This window comes from Suillus clintonianus (assembly GCF_016758775.1).
Source record: "Suillus clintonianus strain FC179 chromosome Unknown DEU56scaffold_60, whole genome shotgun sequence".
Taxonomy (NCBI): domain Eukaryota; kingdom Fungi; phylum Basidiomycota; class Agaricomycetes; order Boletales; family Suillaceae; genus Suillus; species Suillus clintonianus.
This window is the reverse complement of record NW_024539284.1, coordinates 61930-84452: the sequence shown is the minus strand read 5'-3', so window position 1 is coordinate 84452 and position 22523 is coordinate 61930. Positions and strand designations below refer to the sequence as shown.

At 48.9% G+C, this 22523-nt stretch overlaps 7 protein-coding genes across 7 annotated transcripts; 2 read left to right on the top strand and 5 right to left on the bottom strand.

Annotated features, from left to right (window-relative positions):
• Nucleotides 1–5276: 5276 nt before the first annotated feature.
• DEU56DRAFT_740829 (uncharacterized protein) lies at nt 5277–5774 on the bottom strand (the record flags this gene model as incomplete). Its single annotated transcript, XM_041348843.1, has 1 exon — nt 5277–5774. The coding sequence occupies one exon, from the start codon at nt 5772–5774 to the stop codon at nt 5277–5279; it is 498 nt and encodes a 165-aa protein (XP_041206189.1).
• Nucleotides 5775–6497: 723 nt separating this feature from the next.
• DEU56DRAFT_955912 (uncharacterized protein) lies at nt 6498–8260 on the bottom strand (the record flags this gene model as incomplete). Its single annotated transcript, XM_041359231.1, has 2 exons — nt 6907–8260; nt 6498–6824 (listed from the first exon to the last, which is right to left on the bottom strand). The coding sequence occupies exons 1-2, from the start codon at nt 8119–8121 to the stop codon at nt 6498–6500; spliced, it is 1542 nt and encodes a 513-aa protein (XP_041206188.1). The 5' UTR covers nt 8122–8260.
• Nucleotides 8176–9030, bottom strand: DEU56DRAFT_914856 (uncharacterized protein; the record flags this gene model as incomplete). Its single annotated transcript, XM_041357676.1, has 1 exon — nt 8176–9030. One exon carries the CDS (start codon nt 9028–9030, stop codon nt 8176–8178), a length of 855 nt encoding a protein of 284 aa, XP_041206187.1.
• Nucleotides 9031–9626: 596 nt separating this feature from the next.
• Nucleotides 9627–9873, top strand: DEU56DRAFT_815921 (uncharacterized protein; the record flags this gene model as incomplete). The annotated part of the gene is made up of 1 exon (XM_041353804.1): nt 9627–9873. A coding segment is annotated over one exon (246 nt), but the record flags the coding sequence as incomplete, so codon positions are not given.
• A 5812-nt stretch (nt 9874–15685) lies between these two features.
• Nucleotides 15686–15985, bottom strand: DEU56DRAFT_815899 (uncharacterized protein). Its single transcript, XM_041353803.1, has one exon. It carries the CDS (start codon nt 15974–15976, stop codon nt 15776–15778), a length of 201 nt encoding a protein of 66 aa, XP_041206185.1. The 5' UTR covers nt 15977–15985; the 3' UTR covers nt 15686–15775.
• Nucleotides 15986–16464: 479 nt separating this feature from the next.
• On the bottom strand, nt 16465–16949 carry DEU56DRAFT_815897 (uncharacterized protein; the record flags this gene model as incomplete). The annotated part of the gene is made up of 2 exons (XM_041353802.1): nt 16690–16949; nt 16465–16637 (listed from the first exon to the last, which is right to left on the bottom strand). The coding sequence occupies exons 1-2, from the start codon at nt 16850–16852 to the stop codon at nt 16468–16470; spliced, it is 333 nt and encodes a 110-aa protein (XP_041206184.1). The 5' UTR covers nt 16853–16949.
• A 1110-nt stretch (nt 16950–18059) lies between these two features.
• Nucleotides 18060–21670, top strand: DEU56DRAFT_973458 (CHAT domain-containing protein; the record flags this gene model as incomplete). Its single annotated transcript, XM_041359517.1, has 3 exons — nt 18060–18107; nt 18625–18931; nt 19194–21670. 3 exons carry the CDS (start codon nt 18060–18062, stop codon nt 21356–21358), a joined length of 2520 nt encoding a protein of 839 aa, XP_041206183.1. The 3' UTR covers nt 21359–21670.
• Nucleotides 21671–22523: the final 853 nt, after the last annotated feature.

Below are 22523 nucleotides of genomic sequence, written 5' to 3'. Positions count from 1 at the left end.
TTTCTGTCCTTATATGTATGTAATTGAGTCTGTGTGCGTTGAGTGCGATGTTTCTGAATTAGTTGCGGGGTGGTTATATGGTAAGAGAGCACCGGACGAAACCCGGGGTAGGAATGCATACTATATTGTTTTGATATATTCTGAGACGAAGCGAGCGTATGTGTTGAGTGATGAAATTTGAAGGTTGCGGGGGTGGAAACGAGTGAGCGTAACGAGTGTCGGGCAAAAGGAATGTGGGAGTTTTATGTGTCTGGGTCCGCATCTTCATCTTCCGGTTCTTCAGTCTCTTCTTCTGCAAGGTCATCCAGATTGGCGTCGCGGATGGTCTGAGCAGGCCTCATCTTGTTTGCATCCGGGGCAGAACTTGACCCAAGATTCCGTGGCGATGCGAATTTCCTTGCGACTATTAGGATCCGTAAGCGTGATGTCTTGTTCTCCGTTGGGAAGGTCTTCGGTACGGCAACTTGTAAGAGTGAAGAATGGTCGTCCGAGGAGTATGTCGAAGTGTGCGGATTCTATTACCTGTACTTGGAACCACATTTCCCCCGTACCAAAATCTAGCGCAAGGTTTTCGATGACACCGAGCGTGCAATCTGTGGAAGTATTGACTGATTCCATGGTTAGCTTGTGATCCGAACGCAAGACTTCCGATCCGAGACTTTTCCATACTCTCCTTGGCATTACGATGCATTCAGCGCCCTGGTCTAGGATGCAGGAAAGAATCCGCCCTCCCTTCAAGGTTGCCTTGATACATCGCAGCGCTTCGAAGTGTTCTGATACAATGCGTCCATCGTCTGCTCGCGGGAGACAGTGATCATACTTTCGTACGAATGCCTCGATCTCAGAACGCGAGGTTAACTCATTGACTGATACCATACCTTCCATGACTCGCTTCGGGGTGATGAGCTCCCGAAATACCTTGCGGATGTCAGGTGAGACTGCCATGAGCTCTCGTATGGGCACATTGACATTTGAGTCTAGCATGCGGTCCACAACTTGCTTTTCGGCATGCTTGTCTTCCAGTGGGAACCCATATCTAAACTTCGCAGAGGGGTTAGTGTTAGTTGCGGGCGTAGATGATGAAGCAGCAGCGTTTCCCGTAGTGGCAGTGGCTTTCGGAACTGTCGCAGGATTAGGTGCTGGTCTGGTGGTAGCTTCCTGGACCTGGGGCGATATGATCTCTTCGGTCGGCGCTATTCTGGATGAGGGCCCAGGCTTGGGACGCGTGGATGACTCTACTCCTTCAAAACGAACATTCTTACCCTTCAGGTCTGATTTGCGTGCCCGGGTGTTAGCATATGCTGTACAGGCTGCGATAGCTGCGTCCTCTAACTTCTTGAGCTCCTCATCAGGCTCCGCTTCTTCCGTGGCGCGAGTGAGCGAATATGCTGATGCGTCGATGTCGGTCTCTACTTGTATCCTTGGTTGAGCGCGACAGTATAACCCTGCAATCACGGTCGCATTGGCACCGGTTGCGGGGGTCTGTGATAGGAAGCGGTCGATGCGCTCCTGGTAAGTGCCGCTATCCCGATGTCCTGGGATACCTCTACCATCGGACATCACAAGTCGTCCTCCTTCATCTTCTACACACTTGCCATCGCGAATATACTGGTCGCGTGTCCTACACCATCGTTGGTAGTGGTCAGCTCCTCCGCAGAAATGGCATGGGCCTTGGGCTCTCTGCATCGTATACTCCTGTTTGACTACCACTCCTGGGCTTGGTTGCGGGCGTGGTTGTGGGGACGGAACATATTGCTGTGGTTGAGGTGCGTATGAAGTGCGAGCGGATGGTTGCGCTGGTGCTGGAATCGATACTGCGGATGTTCCTGGTAGCAGAAATACTGCGGCCTCGTAGACTTTGTCGATTGGGTATGGTTCTCCGGGGTGGAGGTTGGTGTGCAGTATACTGAGTCGATGTCTGAGGTGGGCGCCTATGTCTGCATGGAATCCGTCTTGAAAGAGTTGGTCGCGTTCGAGTTCCGACAGCTTCTTGTTCGTGAGTAGGAACTTGGATATCTTGAAGAACTTCCGGTAGTATACCCCGAGTTCCGCTTGCGAATTGATAGGCAGACGGGATTGCTCTGCGGATAACTGTGTAAGGTCAGCGCGGGTGAAGCGTCTATCGCCTTCGCAACCCGGGTACAATGCTTTGACAGCTTTGACAAACTTGTCCCAATCATTACCTGCGGCCTCGTCGAGTAGTGCCCAAGTCTCCGATTCTTCTGAGGATGCATATCGCATAGCTGCTTTGATGCGTGCGGCATCGACTACCTGGGCCATATCCGCAATCTCATTGACATCTTCGATGAATTCCAGAAGCTTGTCTGGAGCGCCTTCGAACTTTGGTGCTTTGTCCGTACCCCTGAGAGGCATCCTGAAAGTGTTAGTCGACATGGTTGCGGTAGGAGCGGAAGGTACTGGGGCGATGGTAAAAGGTACTATGGGAGGAATAGGGATACGCGGAACAGACGGAATCAGAAGGGATATCGTGGGTAGCTTCTGCGGAGAAGGTGCGAAATGGGGAAGGGATTCTAAGCGGTTACGAGGAGATGAAAGAGGTAAGGAGATAACGGGTAGTGTTAAGCGCGGAAGTTCGGGTGTATGAGCACGGGTAGGATTACTAGATGAGGTCAGGGAGGTAGCGGTAGAGGGAGTGTCTAATGCGTGGGATGGTTTGTCTGTGGGGAAGTCAAATGATCCGGGGAAAAACGGAGGTAGCTCGTCTACAGTATCTCTCTCTTCTTCGGAAAGCGGAGAATCCGGGGTGAGACGCAGGGGTTCGTCGTCTGAGGATTGGGATTGCGGATGCGATCTTGATGGTCCGGGTTGGGGATGATCCTCTTCCTCTGGGATTGGTGCGAAGAAGCTTTCTTGGTCGAGGCTAATAGATGCTAGCTTCTGTTTCGCAATGCGGGCCGGTGTTTGTCTTAGCGATCTTCCGACTTTCTCGGCTATAATCCCCTCGCGGTGGGCTCCAGTTGTGGGAGAAATCGTAGAAGTCCGCTATAGTGATAGCGTACCGATCCTGCTGGGTGCGAGAATAGTAGTCGACCCAAGGGGATAGCTCTGAGAGCAGTTCCTCAAGTATGAGCGAGGGGAACAGTGAAGAAGGAAGTGATGCGCTGAAGACAGAATGGCTGTGTATGCGAGGAGATGCGGAGATGCGAGAATGCGCGGAGATGCAAGGTATGTGGAGATGTGAGGTATGCAGATGCGGAGATGCGAGGTATGCGGATGCGGAGAAACGAGTGAATGTCTAGAGGGTACCAGGTATGCGAAAAGGGTAGGGTACCAGGTATCGGAACAGGTAATCGGGTAGAGCGAACTAGGTACCAGGTATATGCGAAGACGTGCAGAAACCGCCTTGCAAAGGAACTCAACTAGGACTAGCAATAGTCAACTGTCAATGGCGATGCGAGCGTTCGCGCGGGATGAGAAGGCAAACAGGTGATTGCTCAAGCAAGGAAAGACAAGGTAAGACTAAGCTAGTGACTCCGCAACACACAACCAGAGAGGGAATGTAGGAAAAGTCTTCGATACCAGTCCGCAACGTAGTATATAACAGAGTCCGTAAGAAACCGGAACTGTATAAGCGAATGCATATGTACACGAAGTCGGAGGGGGATAATATGTAAGTAGCACTATGCGACCTCGTGCATGGGAACTGATATGTAACTGGTCCTGCGAACGGTTAGGAATGACTAACTAAGGATGAGAACGCACCAGTGAGGACGGACGGATGCAGACAGGACATGGACGGATAGTGCGTTGCGATGCGATGAGTGCATGGATTCCGCAACCTCGTGTGATGGTCCGCAACGGCCTGTGGAAGGTATGCGTGACTTCGTTCAGTAAGGGGAAATGGTGCTGTACGGGGCTGCAGCCAGATCGTCTCCTACACCGGTCTTGATAGGCGTCTTAGTTGCAAGATGTATTCCGTGCCCTTAGCGATAGCATGTCCTGTGTGGTGTTTCCATGTTAGTTGTTGATTGACGAGGAGTCCAAGAAAACGGTGCTGCTCAGCGGGATGAATTGTGGTGTTCTGTATGGTGATTGATGGTCGGGTTCGGGTTTTACTGTGGGTAAAGTCTATTAGCGCGAATTTGTTCACTTCAAACCTCGAATTGTGCGTTCTTGACCAGTCTAGCACGCCGTTCGTGCGTTCCATCATATTCTTGAGCGTGTTGTGGGTTTCTTCGAATGTTGATCCTACTGCTATGTATGCGGTGTCATCTACAAATGCCAGCGCTGTTTCTTTATTCTGAGGGTTAGCGACTTCGATCAGATCAGCATTATAAATTAGATAAGCTATCATAGATAGAGGGTCTCCTTGACCTATCCCATTGCGTACTTGTATCCAGTCAGATGTCGAGTCATTGAATTTTAGTTGTGTTCTTCGTCCCGTTAGCATGCGTATGGTGAATTGGACTATTTCCGGTGGTAGTCTTCTTTTCTTCATATTGTGGGCTAATCTATCAGTGACCGCGTTGGGGAATGCCCCCTCGATATCGAGGAACAGGATCGAGGCTACTTTTCCGTTGCGCCATGCGTTTTTGACCGTTACTTCTAATAGATGCAGGGAGTCCGTGGTGGTGCATCCTGGGCGACCCCCGAAGTGCGTATTGGTGAGGAGATTATGTTGTTCCATGAGGTTCGAGACTCGCTCAGCTATGATTGCAGTTAGTAGTTTACATGTGGTGTTGATAAGGGCGATGGGGCGGTAGGCCTTTGGTGTCGTATAGTCGGATTTGCCGGGTTTCTTGAGGACCACCGTGGTGAACTCGCGCCATGGGTCGAAGTATGTATCTAGTTTGAAGACTGCATTAAATAGGTGAGTGAGGTAGGGGGTTAGTATGTCCGAAGCTCGTTTAAATACTATGTTGCATATGCCGTCTGGGCCCGGCGCCTTATACGGACTCGTGTTCGCGATTGCTTTAGCTACTTGTTCTTGCGTGATTCTTGCGAATGGGCTGATTGGATCTGGGTAGTTGTAGTTGGTCGGAACAGAGCTGTTGATCGGCGGAGGAGGGAAGAATGCACATGCGAGGGCCTTGCTTTTCTCTTCGTTCGTAATGGCTTCGATCGCGTTACCTTCCGCTGTCTTGGTCTTGAGTACTGGTACGCTTGTTCGTCCTCCATCGCTGCTCGGGGTGGCGACGTAGCGGTTCGCTGTGTAGACTGATTGTTGGTCTAGCTCCTCAAGGAATTCTATCCAGTGTTCGCGTTTGGTCTTGCGGATCGTTTCAGTCACTTGATTGCGGTACCGGCGATGTTCCTCATGGACAGGGGTGATCAGGTAGTCCTCTCATCTTATACGATAAATCACTTAGCTTGTTTTTCTGTTTCATCATTAATGTTAGTTCTTTTGTCCACCACCTCTTCGCGTGGGGACTGGGCTTTGACGTTGGGACTTTCTCTTTGATGGTTTGTTGAATTGCGGTGCTGAGATTGGTGGCGGCTGTTTGGAATTGGGCTTCTGTCGTGATGGTGACCGGAGGGGGGTATTCTGCGAGGTTTCTGTTGAGCGCTCCGCAAAACTGTTCCCAGTCTACGTCTCGATAGTTATAGGTCGTCGTCGTTGATGCTCTTGGGATGGGGAGGTCTAGGGTACTGTAAATAGGAACATGGTCAGTGCATGGGGGGCGCCGTCTTGGTGCGGTGTCGCATAGGGTGAATGAGTCGATTGTGTGCGTGGTACATAGTACATTGTCGGGCCTTGTCCAGTTTCCGCTACTTGTCGATTGTAGTGTGGGTTTGTTCTTCGGTAGAGCCATTTGAAGGTCGTGATCTGCCATGAGTTCGATTATTCGTTGCGCCGCTTCTTGAGCTTCCGGCGGTGTGCATAGGTGAGCGTTTCGATCTTCTTCCCAAAGGTGGTGGTGCGCGTTGAAGTCCCCTAGTATAACTATATGGTCCAGATGCGTGGGTCGGATGGTTCTGATTTCCCTGTTGATGAACATTTTCAGTGCGGGTATGATCTCCCGTTTTCTGGTGTCGTCGTAGATGTTGATTAGGGTGAGTTTTCCGAAGGTTCCTTGCATCTGGATGATGACTGCGTCAGATGATGGATATGGTATCTGTCTCCAGTTGTTAGTGTTGAGGCGTTTGTGGATGAGTATTACTGCGCGTGATCGGATTCCGTTTCTGAATTTGTTAGTAGGATAGATAACGTTCCAGTCTGGGGTTGCTTTCGTGTTCCCCAGGGTATCGATGTATGGTTCCTGTAACGCAACTATGTCGAATGATTTTGCTGTGAATGGCCCGCTTAGTATACAATGCTGCGCTGTGTCCGATTTGTTGAGGTTTTCTTGCCATATGCGTAGCCTTACTGCTTGGTCGTCGGGTGTGTTAGACATTATTTGAGAAGGAGTGGAAGAGGTCTGGCGAGGGGGAGCGGTTTGGTGTTGGCGGGGATCGTCGAGATGATAGTCCTGTGTTACGTGGAAGGTGAGCTGTGCCTCTCATTGGTCGTGCGCCTCTGGGATTGATGTATCTGTCTAATGTATCTTGATTGCGATTGGGGCCGGGGTAGGGGTTGGGGTTTGTATTTCGTTGTTGAGTTTTGAGGGTGTTGGCTGGTCTCGGAGGGGCTGATACTTGGGTCCAGGGTTCCTCTGTAGGGAAGAACGGCATGGTATTCTCGGGGTATCTTCTGTCCATGTCCGCGCATCGCCTTTCGAATTCTGGGCAGCTGCGTTCCCAGCTGGCATGGCCTTCCTCTTCGCATGAGATGCATTTGCGGATATGTCGTTTGTTGCATTCACTAGTCCTGTGTTCTTCAGAGCAGTTAGCGCAGACGTCTTTGTGGGACGTGCATTCTCGAGCTATGTGACCAAAGTGTTGACACTTAGCGCATCTGATGGGTTCTCTTTTATTCTTCTTTGCCTGCAATCTATTTTTCTGCACCGTTATCCCATTTCGTATTCCTTCGTTTGCGTTGTTGGGGTTCTTGAGGATGATTAGTAGGTGAGCGACTCGTTGTTGTTCGTTACGCTTGTTGGGTGGCTTGATCCATCTTGCCAGTGTAATGGTGCCTTCTTCCCAGTTGTTCTCTGCTTCGAGTTCTCGTATATGGTTTTGATTATCGGGGTCGTACGTCAGTGGGACAAATTGTATAACTACCGGGTATCCTCTGTCCTTGAAAACGGCTTTCGGGTCTAGTTTTTTGATGAGTTCTTCTTTTACGGTGTTTTTCTTGAGGAATTCTGCGGCTTCTGCTGTCGTCATTTCGATTACGGTTCCTCCATTGCGGTATTGATTGATGTTCTTGATGACTAGGATAGGCTTGTCGGCGTCGTCGAGGGAGGATATTGCTGTTTGTATTTTCTCCACGAGTTGTGCATGAGATACCTTACTTGGGGCTATTGGTCCATCCAAGGTTACGTTTATGAGTATTTGACGGGCCTTGATTGCGTCTCTTGCAGCTATCTGTGTGGTATGATCATTAGCGTTGTTGTCTAGTCCCGAGAGCAGGGCTGTTTTGTATCCGTTTTTGTGGACTGATTCCTTGACTAGTGTTGTTACTTCTTGTTGTATCTTCTCTAGGCTGGTTTCAATGTTGGTCGTGTTGGTAGTTCCGTTTTGCGCTGTGTTGATGGTTGGAGTGATTTGTTCTATTGTGTTCTTGATTTCTTCGATTGTGTTGGTGATCTTGTCTATTGATGCTTCTGCTTTCTTCATTGTTTCGTTTATCGCATCTAGGTTTGCATTCTCTTGGATGTTGGTGTTTGCCAGTTTGTTGAGCCGAGTAAGAGGTTCTTCTAGTTGCTTGCTTATCGCGTCTGATATTGTCTTCGCTTTTTGATTGTGATCTGTTTTGAAGAGTAGGATGGCGATGGCTCGGATGATATCGATGTGCATTGGTGTGAGCGATGGTGCTTGAACTGTGAAGTCTAGGAGAGCTGTGGTTAGTGTATCTATGGTTATTTCTGCTGCTGGCGTGATGAATAGTCTGGATTCTAGGACTGTTCTTGCTGATTGTTCGTCTATGATTTCTGAGGTGTTGGATGGGTCACTGATCAGTTCCGGGATGGACCTTTTGGATGATCTGAATGTGACCGCGTTTCGCTTGGGCCTCGTTTGTTTTGTATTTTGTGAGTTTTCTGGAGGGTCTGTGGACATTATGGGGTGTTAGTATTATTGTATTGGGTCTGTATTGATGTTGATTGCTATGCGCTATGGCGCCTTTTGGGCTGCCTTGTCTCTTTCGAGCTCTGCTTTGGTTGAAGGTTTTCGGGGTCCTTCTTGGGGTGCCACTTGGTACAGGTCCAAGAAGCGATGATCCAAGTCGTTGCCCACTCTTCGCAGCGTGTGAGTTTCTTGATCCTCCTTCGAGCTCGAGCCATGCTGATCCAAGTCGTTTCCCACTCTTCGCAGGATGTGAGTGTCTTGATCCTCCTTCGAGCTCGAGCCATGCTGATCCAAGTCGTTGCCCACTCTTCGCAGCATGTGAGTGTCTTGATCCTCCTTCGAGCTCGAGCCATGCTGATTCAAGTCGTTGCCCACTCTTCGCAGCGTGTGAGTGTCTTGATCCTCCTTCGAGCTCGAGCCATGCTGATTCAAGTCGTTGCCCACTCTTCGCAGGATGTGAGTGTCTTGATCCTCCTTTGAGCTCGAGCCATGCTGATTCAAGTCGTTGCCCACTCTTCGCAGCGTGTGAGTTTCTTGATCCTCCTTCGAGCTCGAGCCATGCTGATCCAAGTCGTTGCCCACTCTTCGCAGGCTGTGAGTTTCTTGATCCTCCTTCGAGCTCGAGCCATGCTGATCCAAGTCGTTGCCCACTCTTCGCAGGATGTGAGTGTCTTGATCCTCCTTTGAGCTGGAGCCATGCTGATCCAAGTCGTTGCCCACTCTTCGCAGCCCGTGAGTTTCTTGATCCTCCTTCGAGCTCGAGCCATGCTGATCCGTTGCCCACTCTTCGTAGTATGTGAGTGTCTTGATCCTCCTTCGAGCTCGAGCCATGCTGATCCAAGTCGTTGCCCACTCTTCGCAGCGTGTGAGTGTCTTGATCCCCCTTCGAGTTCGAGCCATGCTGATCCAAGTCGTTGCCCATCCGTTGACAGGATGTGAGTGTTGATCCTTCTTCGAGCTCGAGTCTTGCTGAGTGAAAGAATTGCTGATCCATCGGCAGAATGTGAGTATATCCATCCCTCACCGGCCTTGAGTTATACTCACCGAAAGAATGCCTGATTCTTTGATAGCTTGTAAGCGTGATCATCCTCAGTCGACCTCCTGTCCCGCTCACTCACGCAACTGTTGATCCATTGTCAGGGTGTGAGTTTCTTCATCCGCTGTCGACTTTGAGCCCTGCTGACCAAGTACGTTGGGTGATTTGTTGACAGATTGTGAGTTGGTCTATCCGCTGTCAAGCTCAAGCCATGCTTACTGAAAACATCGCCCACCCGTTCACAGGATGTGAGTTTGTCGGTCCGCTGTTAAGCTCTAGCCATGCTGACGGAAGACATCGCCCACCCGTTCACAGATTGTGAACGCATCGATCCTCTGTCGAGCTCCAGCATTGCTGACCGGTGAAATTCCCGATCCACGTTGACAGCGTGTGAGTGTGTTCTTCTGCCGTCGAGCTCGAGCCTTGCTCACTTGTGACATTGCTCGCTCACTCACAGGATGTCAGTGTTTCAATCCTCCGTGGAGCTCGAGCTTTGCTTATCACTCACATTGCGCATTCCTTAACAGACTGTGAGTGTCTCATCCCTCGAGCCTTTCTCACCAACGACATCGCTGATCCATTCATAGGAGGTGAGTTTGTTCATCCTCCTTTGGCCTTGAGCCATGCTGACCGAAGACTTTATTCATTGACAGATTGTGAGTGTATTGGTCCTCAGCAGAGGGTGACGATTTTCAACTTTCCATCATCGCTTCAGCTTCTCGGTGATCAACGTGCAGAGATGCGGTCTAGGATACTCTCTGTGGTACGTTCAATTGGTCACAGGCTGTACACACATGTTTAAATGTACCAGACTTCTGTCATTGCATCACCACTGGAGCGAATTTTTCAGCTTGGTTGTGGTGAATCTTCAGGCCGCATTGCAGTGAACTTGCTCATTTTCAATCATTTAGCTGCTCTCATTATTTTCGAACACTCTTTCTTCGTTTTCGACCAGCGACGCCATGCTAAGGACCAGCAAAAATATTATGTTCATGTCGCTCTCGAGCGGTATATGGCGTCTCCGCATGCAATTGCTGTCAGGGACGCAGTGAACACTGCCGTCTACGCAAATCAAGGAAACTCGAGTAATTGGAAAGCAAAGCTACTGTTTGGACGTTTCCGGAGGAAGGACAGACAACCTAAGGATTACTCGGGTTTACTCGAAACCATTCTTAAAATCGCTTTAGAACATCGCCTGCGTATGTTTTAACTCTCATGATTTTGGCAATCCCGCTGATTTATTTGTCTTCAGCACGACCTTGATGTGAGTCAATGAATCACGACGTAGGTGATGCTTGGAGTCATATTATGGAGGCAAATGAGGGTTTCTAGAATGGTCTGTCGAGGGCGGTTCAAGTTTTGAGGGGTGTGGCGCTGTCGGGTTTGTACAATCACGCAATTACAGGACTTTCTTTCTGGTATGGTGTATATATGTGTGAAGCATGCTGGTCATTTAGCTGAGACAGCGGTTAGGCCTACTATGTCTCTAACAGCAGCTTGATGTATCTCCCAACTATTTCTGGTCCGATTGGTTGGGTCAGAGCTGGGTATCATTCTGCTGCAGTGTTTCTCAACTTGCGTGAATTTTTCATAAAGACATCCTGTTTATTGTCATTTCATAATTATACTCTACAGAGACACGTGGAACGTCCCCGACAACATCAGTGACTCTAGCTAGTGGCTTGGTAGGATCTCTGGAAAGCCTGCAACTTGGTGGATAATCATTGGCTATGGACTCCAAGCAGCAGACGCACCTTGGGAATGTCCAGCTGTCATTCTTTGCAGGGACAGCATGCAGATTATCATGGCTCTGGCCTATGAAGTCAAGGTAGATGCACTAATCCCACATACGTTAAGCATTTGCGCTCTGTGCACCCAAGGCCCACGGTTAGGGTGCAGCATTAATCGAAACAGCCGAAACGAGCAGGATGTGAGGTTCAATAAACCCAGGGTGTTCCACCCTTTACAATATTGCGAGCCACTGCCTGAACGTCACTACCCTCAGGCCTCATCCTCATTTCACTGCTGTCAGACAGTGCAACATGCGAGAAGTCACTGAAATGAAATGAACTCACTGTCCGCCATGCACAAGACCCGAAACCGCTCTTATATAGTTCAGGTCGCCGTTCAGGAATCCTGGAACTCGACTGACAGCTGTTCTGCGACAAGATCAGCGAGATATTCGGATTCGTGACTTTGGCACGCCGACTCAGGACGTCCCATTAACACTCAACTTCATCTAGATTCTTGTCTTCCACCTGGCCCATGAGTGTCTTAGGTTGAACTCCGCGTTACGTTGCGCAACGGTGGGCCTCGCTGCAGCAATGTATGACCATGGGTCTGTTGGCGAAGGACTCCACATATGCTGCACTACTTGCTAGTCGCGCAATACCGAAGTCTACTCGATATCTGCACGTTTACCGCGCATGCCCGCCTTGTGACGGAATCGAACAAATTTCTGCGCCAATACTATCTGAGCCGTAACGAGTCAAGGCTTCGGTATACTCGAGCAACGAGGACGTTAAGTGACTGCCGTAAGTATGTCATGGTTATCACGACTCAAATTGCTGGGGACGTTAGGAGCATCGTTAAGCATCAGGTGAGGTTCCTTCCGTGTGATATGGATGTCAGAGTTCATCCAGAATCATCCTTGAGTAATTAAAGCCGAGGAATGTGCTGGGTGTCTGGTCCTGTGCGTGTGATATCGTCAGTCACCTCCAAAACGAATTTGATGCAGACTCACAGAAGGAATTAGGACAATGCGCAGAAGCCGTCGAAGAACCACAAAATAGCCCCATATTAGTGATTCCCACAGGTACACATTCGAGTCATCGCAACCTGCGGCCAGCAACTGTCCATTAGCGGCGTTCAGGTGAGAGTGGGTGGGTCAAGAATTGATCGGACAGTCAAACGGAAACACAAACTCAGCGGAAAAGGTTGGGTCGACTCACACGAAAGTTTCAAATTCGAGGGATAGACCGGCTGGAAGGTTTTTATGAAGATTCCACAGCGGTCATTGTAAGGCCTGATAGTGGGTTCGGGGGGGAAAGGTAACGAGACAAGGTAGATATGAGACGTGTATTTTCGACAACACAAAGTCTAGGATGAGACGTTTAGAGAAGAGGACTTTCTTTGAGGCGTTCGGTCGTGCCCGGAGCCAGGATTCAGCGTATAAGATTCTGTTGGCTGTATGAATGTACATGGGCTGTATATATTACGTTTTGCGAACGGTTGACTGGGCCAGAATCCGCGTGAGGAGCATGGCGAGGTGGAAATACTCGGTGAAACAAGGGGATCGTGAAGTATGAGCACAAGGTAGAACGGGAAGGTTACGCTCTTCGGATCAGGTCGGTGCGTAATGAATACTGGATCCTTACGGCACGCTCCGTCTGGGTTCGCCGCTCTTGACAGGCTATATGTACTCTACTAGTGCCATTCAGGATGACCTTTCCCGTCTCGACGTCCCAGAGCCTCACCATCCCAGATTTTGGTCAATAAATGGTTGTCTGATTTTTTTTTCGTACTTCAGCCATTTCGCTCAGAGCATGATGTCACTCACTGCAGTGCCAGCATATACCACTCCGAAGACCTCGGCTCCACAGAAGAACGGACGGACTAATTGAGGAGACTGGATGTTTGGTTCGGAGTTGAGAGAATTGACACTGTACAAAGGTGCGTTATTATCTTCACAACTTAACAGTACTGTGGAGACGAAGCACTTAAGTTGTGCCTCGGTTGGCGCCGTGCTGCATCGTGTTCTACCCTCACCTGTGGTAGTGCTGTGAATAGATTCTCAGACACCCTATCAGTCTACCCTATATCTTGAAAATACAATTACAATTCACTACACAGCGAGACCTGTGTGTGGATGACAGCCCATTTTGTGCATGTATGTGTTCGCCAACTTACTCTGGCTCACGATGGCTCTCCACCAACATGCTCTTGGGTTTTGCGCTTTCCTCTGCGCCAATCACTTGTCATTCCATATATTTGCATCTGCAGCTGCAATTGGATTATCTGGCCCGCGTGGATTCAGGCTGTGCGCCCTATGATTAGAGCCTTACGTTCGCAAGAATCCTGCATCGCTCCTGGCATTGCTCTTTTGTGTATGATGGTATACGTTATGGGTCTTCTCATGCCTGATTGGTATCCATTTGATTTGATTTTCGTACGTCTCTTCCATCGTGCCACTCAGTTGTCATTTACTACAAGGTATTCTGTTGAACTGCTCTACCGCTGATTCATGTCCTTCTTGGTGTACCCAGGGTCTAACTGGCTTTGCCTGACTTTACCCCGCTGATAGGTTCTCGATGTGTGGATCACAACTTTTTTTTGGAGAACGTGGATCCCGATAACTGCGCCGGTGCCCAGCAAAATACCCTTTCTGGGTGGTGTCTTGCCAACTTAACATGCTCTGATGTAACCGGTGGAACGGAGCGACCCAGGTTGGAGTGGCAGAGTGTCAGGAGTCCAGGGGTCGCAGCAGATACACGCATGTACAGCATGGATACAGACAAGCATCCAGCATCTTCCTCAGTTCATCGTTCCAGAACGCAGTGCTGACCAGTCCACCGGAGCTGCAACTGCCCCGACCGCACTGATGCTCCTGGATTAATTTGTCGGTCGACGTCCACGGGATTCGGCATTGCCTGGATTAAACATCTTATAAATGACCCTTAAGCAGAGCGATTTATCGCCACATTCACTAGCATGAGTACTTCTCCAGGGTCTCAAGCTGACGTACTCTTGTGGTCAAACGTGAGTACAGCTTCAGTTGTCGAGTATCCTGGATCGCTGATGTATCGTCAAAGTACTGTTATGGTGCGGCCGTAGTCCATTAAATGAGTTGCTTTCGTTGATCTGTATTTCGCATCTCGACAGTTGCATTGACATCACTTTGGGTGAGTTATTGACGTTATCCTGCAATGACTCATGATTTCACTTTAATCGTTACATTCAGGTATACGACTACATACTCTGCATGGCTGACTCGGCAAGTGGAAATTTACTTGAACGTCCTATAGGGGACTCTGAACTGTAGTTGGCGCAGATCACGTTTATTGTCGAGTCTCGGCGCGGGCTCGGCACAGTGTTTTATCTCTTCTGCATGTTCTCGCCATCTGCCTTCATATTACTGAATATGCTTGGTGAGTATTGGATTGTCACCTCCATACTGCCCTCGAGGTGTAACGTGTTCATGATGTACTTCAGTGACTTTCCTGCCTCGTGGCTCACCCATCGTATGGTCAAGCGTTGCAAATATATGAATTTAACTCATACCCCATCATAGCTTTGTCACTGGTTATATATGCTAAACATCTGTGAGTCTAATGATGGTTTACCCTGATACATACCTACTCTGGGTCAAACACTTCATTAGGTGCAGGGTTTCTGTCGATGTTTTCCGCTGAGTGTAGGTTTTCCAATCGAGCTAGCTATCATTGATCCTGTCCTCTAACATCTACACTCTCTGATGGACCAGGCATCTTCATGCTCAGAACGGTCGCAGTATGGGAGCGGGATAAAAGGTTCGTGGTGTGCAAATTCTTCAACATGATTGTGAGACCAATGCTGCAACCAACTCTGTACAACGATCAATGTCTGACTCATCCTTTGCAGGCCTATTTAGTGCCAATCGTTGTTTGCTTTTATGAATTTATTGTATCAGCAGGTGTGTGAATCTCTTGGAGTCTTTTCCTGCTCAGCTCTCAACGTCTAATTTCTTTATATAAGGAGAATGCTCGATCCCTGGGGGTATCAGATATGTGGAAACAAGGGGAAGGCATTCAGTGGTTGCCGTGTGGTGCATAATAATTGTTGCAGAGTTAGGTTAGTATTGGGAGCTACCACCCGAACACGAGCTCGGACTAACTTGATGCATTCGCATTCACGCACTTTCAGACACATTGGGGTGTGCGCTGTATCGCTCCTCCGAGGGTCATGGTGGCTGGAGGATCGAGAACCGACTTCTGCGCGGTCTCATTTATCACAAACTACTATACTTCGGCTGCAGCTTTGGTTCGTGCTCAACTCATTCTCGAATATCCATTGTTTACTTGCTAAACGGTACAGCCTTTTCTCTCAGTGTCATCCTCGCTACAATCTTCCTTCCGGTAAGCCACTCACTGTGCACAATCAAAGCCGCCCCATTAACGTGAGACGTAGTTTCCGGTGGTACACGTGATTGCTGAGTTTGTTTATTCTCACTTTGGAGAAGGTTATAGTTACTTATTCGGCAACAGGACTCAGGTTGTTGTTCTATCTCTCTTGGTCACGCGAATGCACAGGGACTTTTGGAGATCAGATCGTACCGCTCGTGGCATTGATGGAGTGGATATCTCTCTCTCAACGTTCATGGCAGTAAGCCCAGATGTTATGTGGTGGGTACTTCCCTCTCCGAAGCATCGCAAGGCTAATATCCGATCGAGGAAAGACTCTCAAAAGACGGGAGTACCAAACAATTCCAAAGGGCCTATCACTAAGCTTGATGGACGAAGTATTTATTACCAGTAGACTAGATCTCTTCTTGTACGGCTTAACCAGATGATTGACGAATAGCAAGTAGTGTACGGGTATCCGATTTAAATTCACTATGGACCCCTTCTAGTATCAAGCTCCAACAGACTCCCTGATATCCACACACACATTCTTCTCCACCGACCCACGAATACTTGACGTACTCTCCTCACTCACCTTCTCAAGGTTTGGCACTGGACCCGTGAACCAATGCACGCCGCCATACACAGGGCAATAGTACCACATAATAAACAAAAAGAGTATACCACCTAGCACGACCACGGTGTAGTTCATGTTCGCAACGTCGGTTTGTGGCGTCGTCGGGAAGAAAAACACGATGTCCATAATGAACATGTACGACACCGCAATGACAGCAACTGGAAGGCTCTTCAAACCACAATTCAATGGTCAACAGGCATCCGAAAGTACCTATGAGAACATACAAATGGTCCATGACGGCGCAAGGAAGCTTAGAATGAATGCGTAACCATCCGACCAACCATTCACTATAGATATCATTCTGGGATCAGTCAGGTTCACCAGCGGAATGTGTTCACTGACAATTTGTGAAATCACCAAGTGCATAGCTTGCGCTGTTCATGTTCGCCTTCGAGGTGGCAAGAAGGCCAATGATAACGGCGAGACATAAACTACCCGGAATAATTCAGCATTTCGAGTGCGCCTGTACGACTTCAGCACAAACCAGATGTTAAGTACAACATAAATTGTTTGCAGTCTTGCAAGAACAGCAGTTCCCATGCAGCATATCACTGCGTGTGACAGGACTATTGCAACATAGACTGCGCTAGATATTCGACATAATGAGCAGGTTGATTGACTGGTTCGGTGTCTTGAATTACGCACAAAGTTTGCGCACTCGTTGCGGTGAAAGTTTGGCCTGAGCCGATGGATACTGCAGCCATGACTTGCACTGCACATCCCCAATCGATAGATGCTATGCAGAATGTCATTCTAAGAAAAATATAAGACGAAAATGAGCGTCTTACCGACAGATGCTATGGTCCCAACGGTGTTTGAATCTGTTATCAGGTCATTATACTTCTGCTCGTTAAAATCACCATAAAGTCTTACAGCCAACAATCCAGGCAAGCAAGTTTCTACACCACGGAGATGACAAGGAATGTGTCCAGAAGTATAGCTGTAGTACATCCACGTCACTCGAGAATACCACGTCAACGAAGACAAAACAGACTCACGCCTCCAGATGTTGGCGCTGCAGAACCCAATTCTGCCATTGACATCCCTATTTCGGTACTTGAAGCGGGTAGAGAAGTCGGTCAAGAAATATAATTACAGTATCTATAAAGTTTTGATGGATTATAACGGAGACAACTACAGTATGCACATGGCACTCACCAGGCTGATGTATTATGATATATGGGGCCACTCGTGGATTCGTTCCTGAGCATGAAGTTTGTACAGCAGGGGGACGTTGTAGGGTGCAGTATCAATCGAAGCAGCCGAAACGAGCAGGATGCGAGGTTCAATAAACACATGGTGTTCCACCCTTCGCGATAATGCGAGCCACTGCCTGAACGTCACTGCCCTGAGACCTCATCCTCGTTTCACTGCTGTCAGACAGTGCAACATGCGAGAAGTCACTGAAATGAAATGAACTCACTGTCTGCCATGCACAAGACCCGAAAACGCTCTTAAATAGTTCAGGTCGCCGTTCAGGAATCCTGGGACTCGACTGAAAGTTGTTCTGCGGCGGAATCAGCGAGACGTTCGTATTTCTGACTTTTGCACGCCAACTTAGGACTTCCCAACAACACCGGACTTCGACTATATCCTCGCCCTCCACCCGTCCCATGAGCATCTTAGATTGAACTCCGCGTTACTTTGCGCAACGGTGGGCTCGCTCCGACAACGTATGACCATGGGCCTATTGGAGAAGGACTCCCCATATGTTGCACTTATATGCTAGCCCGACTCCGCGCAATACCAAAGTCTACCTGATACCCGGATTGACCTCGTAAGCTCGCCTCGTGATGGAATCAAAAAAAATTCTGCACCAATGCTATCTGGACCGCAATGAGTCAAAACTTAGGTATGTTCGGGCAACGGGGACTTTGGGTGACTGCCATAAGTATGCCGTGGTTATCGCGATTCTGATTCCTGGGGATGTTGCGAGGATCGTTGGGCATCGGGTTGGGTTCCTTCCGTGTGATATGGTAATTAAAAGACGGGAGTGTGCTCAGTGTCTGGTCCTGTGCGTGTGATATCGTCAGTCACTGCCACTTCTAAAATGAATTATTGGTGCAGACTCACAGAAGGAGTTAGGACAGTGCGCAGAAGCGGTTGACGAACCACACGTCTGGGTGAGAGTTGGTAGTCAAGAATTTTCTCGGACGACATGACTACCCGAGGAAAACAGTTGTTTCTTCAATTTCCCAAGATGATGGTCCGTTTGCGTTTGAACTTTGCGCCCTCGATACTACTACCTTTGTTCTAGAACAACCCGGGCCATTGCCTTATTCGAATTCTAGAACTGCTCACTTGTTCAACATTCGACAATTTTGAGTTCACATCCACCACCGACCCAATTTCTTGAAATCTACGCACAGCTCGCCGCGTCATTTCCCTTGGAGATATCCAAAGACTGGCCGTGTTTCAGTGTTCGATTTCCTGCGCTCAGCGTTAATGAGGATCTATTGCGACCCCGATCCCGGTTGATTTTGTACTCATTGAGTTATTCGCAAGACTCGAGACAGCGCGGGGAGGGAGTTACATCGGAGCAGTCCGTCTTTTGAATATTGTTCTGTTGCTCGTGTTGGTACTTCCAGTTACGTCGTTTGCATTCCTCGTTTAACTTTTTATTTCGCTTTAGTAACATGGCAGACGATGTCGAGTTGTGGCGAGCAGCCTTACAACGATGTCTCCCTAACCATTCTGATCTATTACCCATCGCTCTCAAACAGCTTGCCATCAGCCTTGTATGCAGATTCCAGCAACGGAGCATCGTATCTGACCTAGATGAGGCCATCAATCTCCATCGAGCTGCACTACAACTCCGTCCCACTGGCCATCCTCATCGATTCAGTTCTCTCAATGACCTTGCCATTGCTCTTCTTCTGAGATTTCAGGAACGGCGCGTTCTGTCTGACTTGGATGACGCCATTAAGCTTCATCGAGCTACATTGGCTCTCCATCCACCTGGCCATCCTTGTCGGCCCATATCTCTCAGCAACCTTGCCGGCTCCCTTCGCAATAGATCCATGCAGCTGGGTGTCATTGCAGACCTAGATGAAGCCATTGCGCTTGGCCAAGCTGCACTGGAGCTCTGTTTCCTGGTCATCATTTGCGACCCGCGCTTCTGAACAGCCTTGCGGATAGTCTTCTACACCGATTTCAACTGGGGGGCGTCCTGTTTGACCTCGATGAGGCCGTCAGGCTCAATCGAGCTGCGCTGGCGCTCTGTCCCCCTGGCCATCCTGATCGATTTCTCTCTCTTAATGGCCTTGCAAACATCTTGTGGCCAGATTTCCAGAGCGGCGTATCCTTTCTGACCTAGATGAGGCCATTAATCTCCATCGAGCTGCACTAGCGCTCTGTCCCACCGACCATCCTCATCGAGTGGTGTCCCTCAACAACCTTGCCATGAGTCTTGGAAACAGATTCCACCATCAGGGTATTCCGTTGGACCTGGATGAGGTCATCGAGCTCCATCGAGATGCTCTGGTGCTCTGTCCGCCTGGCCATCCTCTTCGATCTAGTTTTCTCTACAACCTTGCAAACAGACTTCTAGACAAATTCGAGCAGCGTAATGTCCTGTCTGACCTAGATGAGGCCATTCATCACAATCGAGCTGCGCTGGCGAACTCCCCCGTAGGTCATCCTGATCGATGTGCTTCTCTCCAAAACCTTGCAAGCAGCCTTGGAGTCAGATTCCAGCAGCGGGAGATCCTATCAGACCTAGATGAGGAAATTGAGCTCCGTCGAGGTGTTCTGGTGCTCTGTCCCCCTGGTCATTTTCATCGATCCACATCTCTCAGAAGCCTTGCCCTCAGCCTTCAATATAGATCCAAGCGGCAGGATCAGACATCAGACATGGATGAGGCCTTCAGGCTTTATTCCCAACTTTCCCAACCATCTCATTCGGTCTCTCGTAATGACATTCGTGCTGCCGAGTGTTGGATTGCCTCTGCTGAGCAGGCGAAACATGGCTCTGCACTGGTTGCCTATCAGACAACGTTGAAATTCCTAGATCAGTATGTCGCTGTCTTGGCGTCCTCATCCAACCATTTCAATGCGGTCAAGGGGGCCACTTCATCCATTGCAATGGACGCTTTCTCGTGCTGTGTTCGCTATAGCACTTTGATGACTGCTGTTGAATTGGTAGAGCAAGGCCGTGCGGTACTATGGACCCAGCTAGCACGCTTCCGCACACCCCTGGATGAACTTTCCGCATCAGGTGACACCGGCGAAGCTTTGGCGGAAGAGTTCAAGAAACTCAGTATTCGTCTTCGTAGCGTGTTTGATGCGGCTACTGAAGACCAGTCCTCACAAATCCGGCAACTGACCATGCAGTGGGCCGATGTTGTTTCCCGCATCCGCCTCCTGCATAACTTTTCCCGTTTCCTCCTGCCTCCGCTGTTTTCCGACCTCCAGAAGGCGGCAGAAGATGGTCCAGTCATTATTGTCAACGCAAGCAAATATAGCTGCGACGCCTTGATTGTCATGAGCACCCAAGATCCTATCCTCATTCCACTTGATATCACACTCGCCGAGGTCTCCGAGTTGTCATCCGAGTTCCAATCTCTCACAGCGCGTGTTGGTTCTTCTGATCATCGACTCGAATCACACAAGATTGTTGGCATCCTGCGCAATATTTGGTCCCGCATCGTTAGCCCCGTAGTCGGAGCTCTCAGGGAGTTGATTGTCCATGGCTCACGCATCTGGTGGTGTCCCACCGCTGGGTTCACGATGCTTCCTCTACACGCAGCAGGACCCTATGAGAAGAAAAGGCATAATTTGTCTCATTTTTACGTATCCTCTTATACCCCAACTCTTGCGGCACTCATTCGCGCGCGACAGCGTGTTTCTCAAGATGCGTCCGTGCAGCATTTCGTCGCCGTCGGCCAAGGAAATCCGGAAGGAGGAAAGGAATTGCGATGCGTGGCTGCTGAGTTAGCCATCGTCGCTGAGCGTGTCGAGCCCATCCTGTCCTTCACATCACTCGCAGACAATGATGCGACAGTCCGTGGAGCATCTGATGCATTTAGTCGCAACCAGTGGCTTCACCTTGCCTGCCATGGCATGCCAAATCGGAAACAACCATTTGAGTCCTCCTTCGCAATGCGTGATGGCCCTTTCACCATCAAGGACATCATCCGGTCCCGCTTGCAGAATCCGGAGTTTGCATTCTTATCGGCTTGCCACACCACTGTGGGCGATGAATCGAGCCCCGATGAGGCAATCAACCTTGCTGCAGCAATGCAATTCTCTGGATTTCGCAGTGTAATAGGTTCGATGTGGTCCGTCGATGACGAAGTTGCGCGCCAGGTCGTTACTGCGTTTTACGACAACATGGTTGATGGTTCGGGGCGATTGGACTGCAGGCGTGCTGCGGCAGCATTGCACAATGCTGTGAAGTCGTTGCGGAAGAAGATTCCACTTGAACAGCAGATTGTATTTATTCATATAGGTGTCTAGTTTGAGACACGTGCCTGCCGCGAATGCAGAATGTCTTGTCCACCGTCCATTGGAAAGTGTTCACCAATAGCACGAGTTTTTCTACATTGATAGCGAGTCCTATATTAATTGGAGGCTCGGTGTGGACGATGATTGCATGGCAATGCGACTTGCTTGCAATGAGAACAATGATAGGCCCACCGCGAGCGAAACGAGACCTTTGTGATTTCTGCGATTAGTTAATATCATCAATCCACAGCATCTGGGATGGTATACGTATGCTGTTTTCAGTCTAAGTTTTAACAGATCGCCGGGGGTAAATTTGTCTGACCTGTAGGAAGACTGAATAGCACTGTGGATAGTGATTCCAGTGAAAATCATTAGCCAAAATCAGCACCAAACGTAATTAAAAGCATAGCACAATGAGCTGAAAACAAAGTGCTGAAAGTTCCGAATTTTACTCTGAAATTACAGTTGAAAATCAGTTGAAATTGTGCTGCAGTCGTGCCAAAAGAAATGTTGCCCTGAAGTCACATCACATGATGAATTTGACCTATTATATTTCGCATCTGGCAAGGATTGAACCCAGGACCTCAAGTACTCATACATGCAGCATCATTACCGCTGAGCCACACAACCATTTATATACCTCACAATAATAGCAATATATACCAACGCTGTGGTCACATGATAAAAATGCGAAAATTCCTAAGTCCGTCACAACTATCTCTGTAGCACTACTACTCTCAGTTGTAATCCAAAGAGAAAAGAGAGTAAGACAGGCATTTACAGAGCTGCAATCAATTTTGTACTGAAAGGATGTGCTGAATCGAGGGTGATGCGCTGAAATTCAGAATCAGCACTCCAATGAAATTAACTACATGCAGTTTCAGTGGAAGTTACTCTGAAACATTCAGCATCAGTGCATTTTCCAATGATTTTCATTAGAACCACTATCCACAGTGATAGAATGACATTCATCAGCAAACTACCGGGTGCCTGTACAAAATTGCACAATTTTGTGCAATTTTGTACAGACTCACAGAACCTACAGCTAAGTCCCCTCTTTGCAGGTTTGTACAATAGGCCTACAATCTGTAGAATTTGTTACAATGTGGACAGATAGCCACAGGATGTGCAACATGTCTGAACTGCACATCATGTATGAATAGTAGTAGCTGCACAT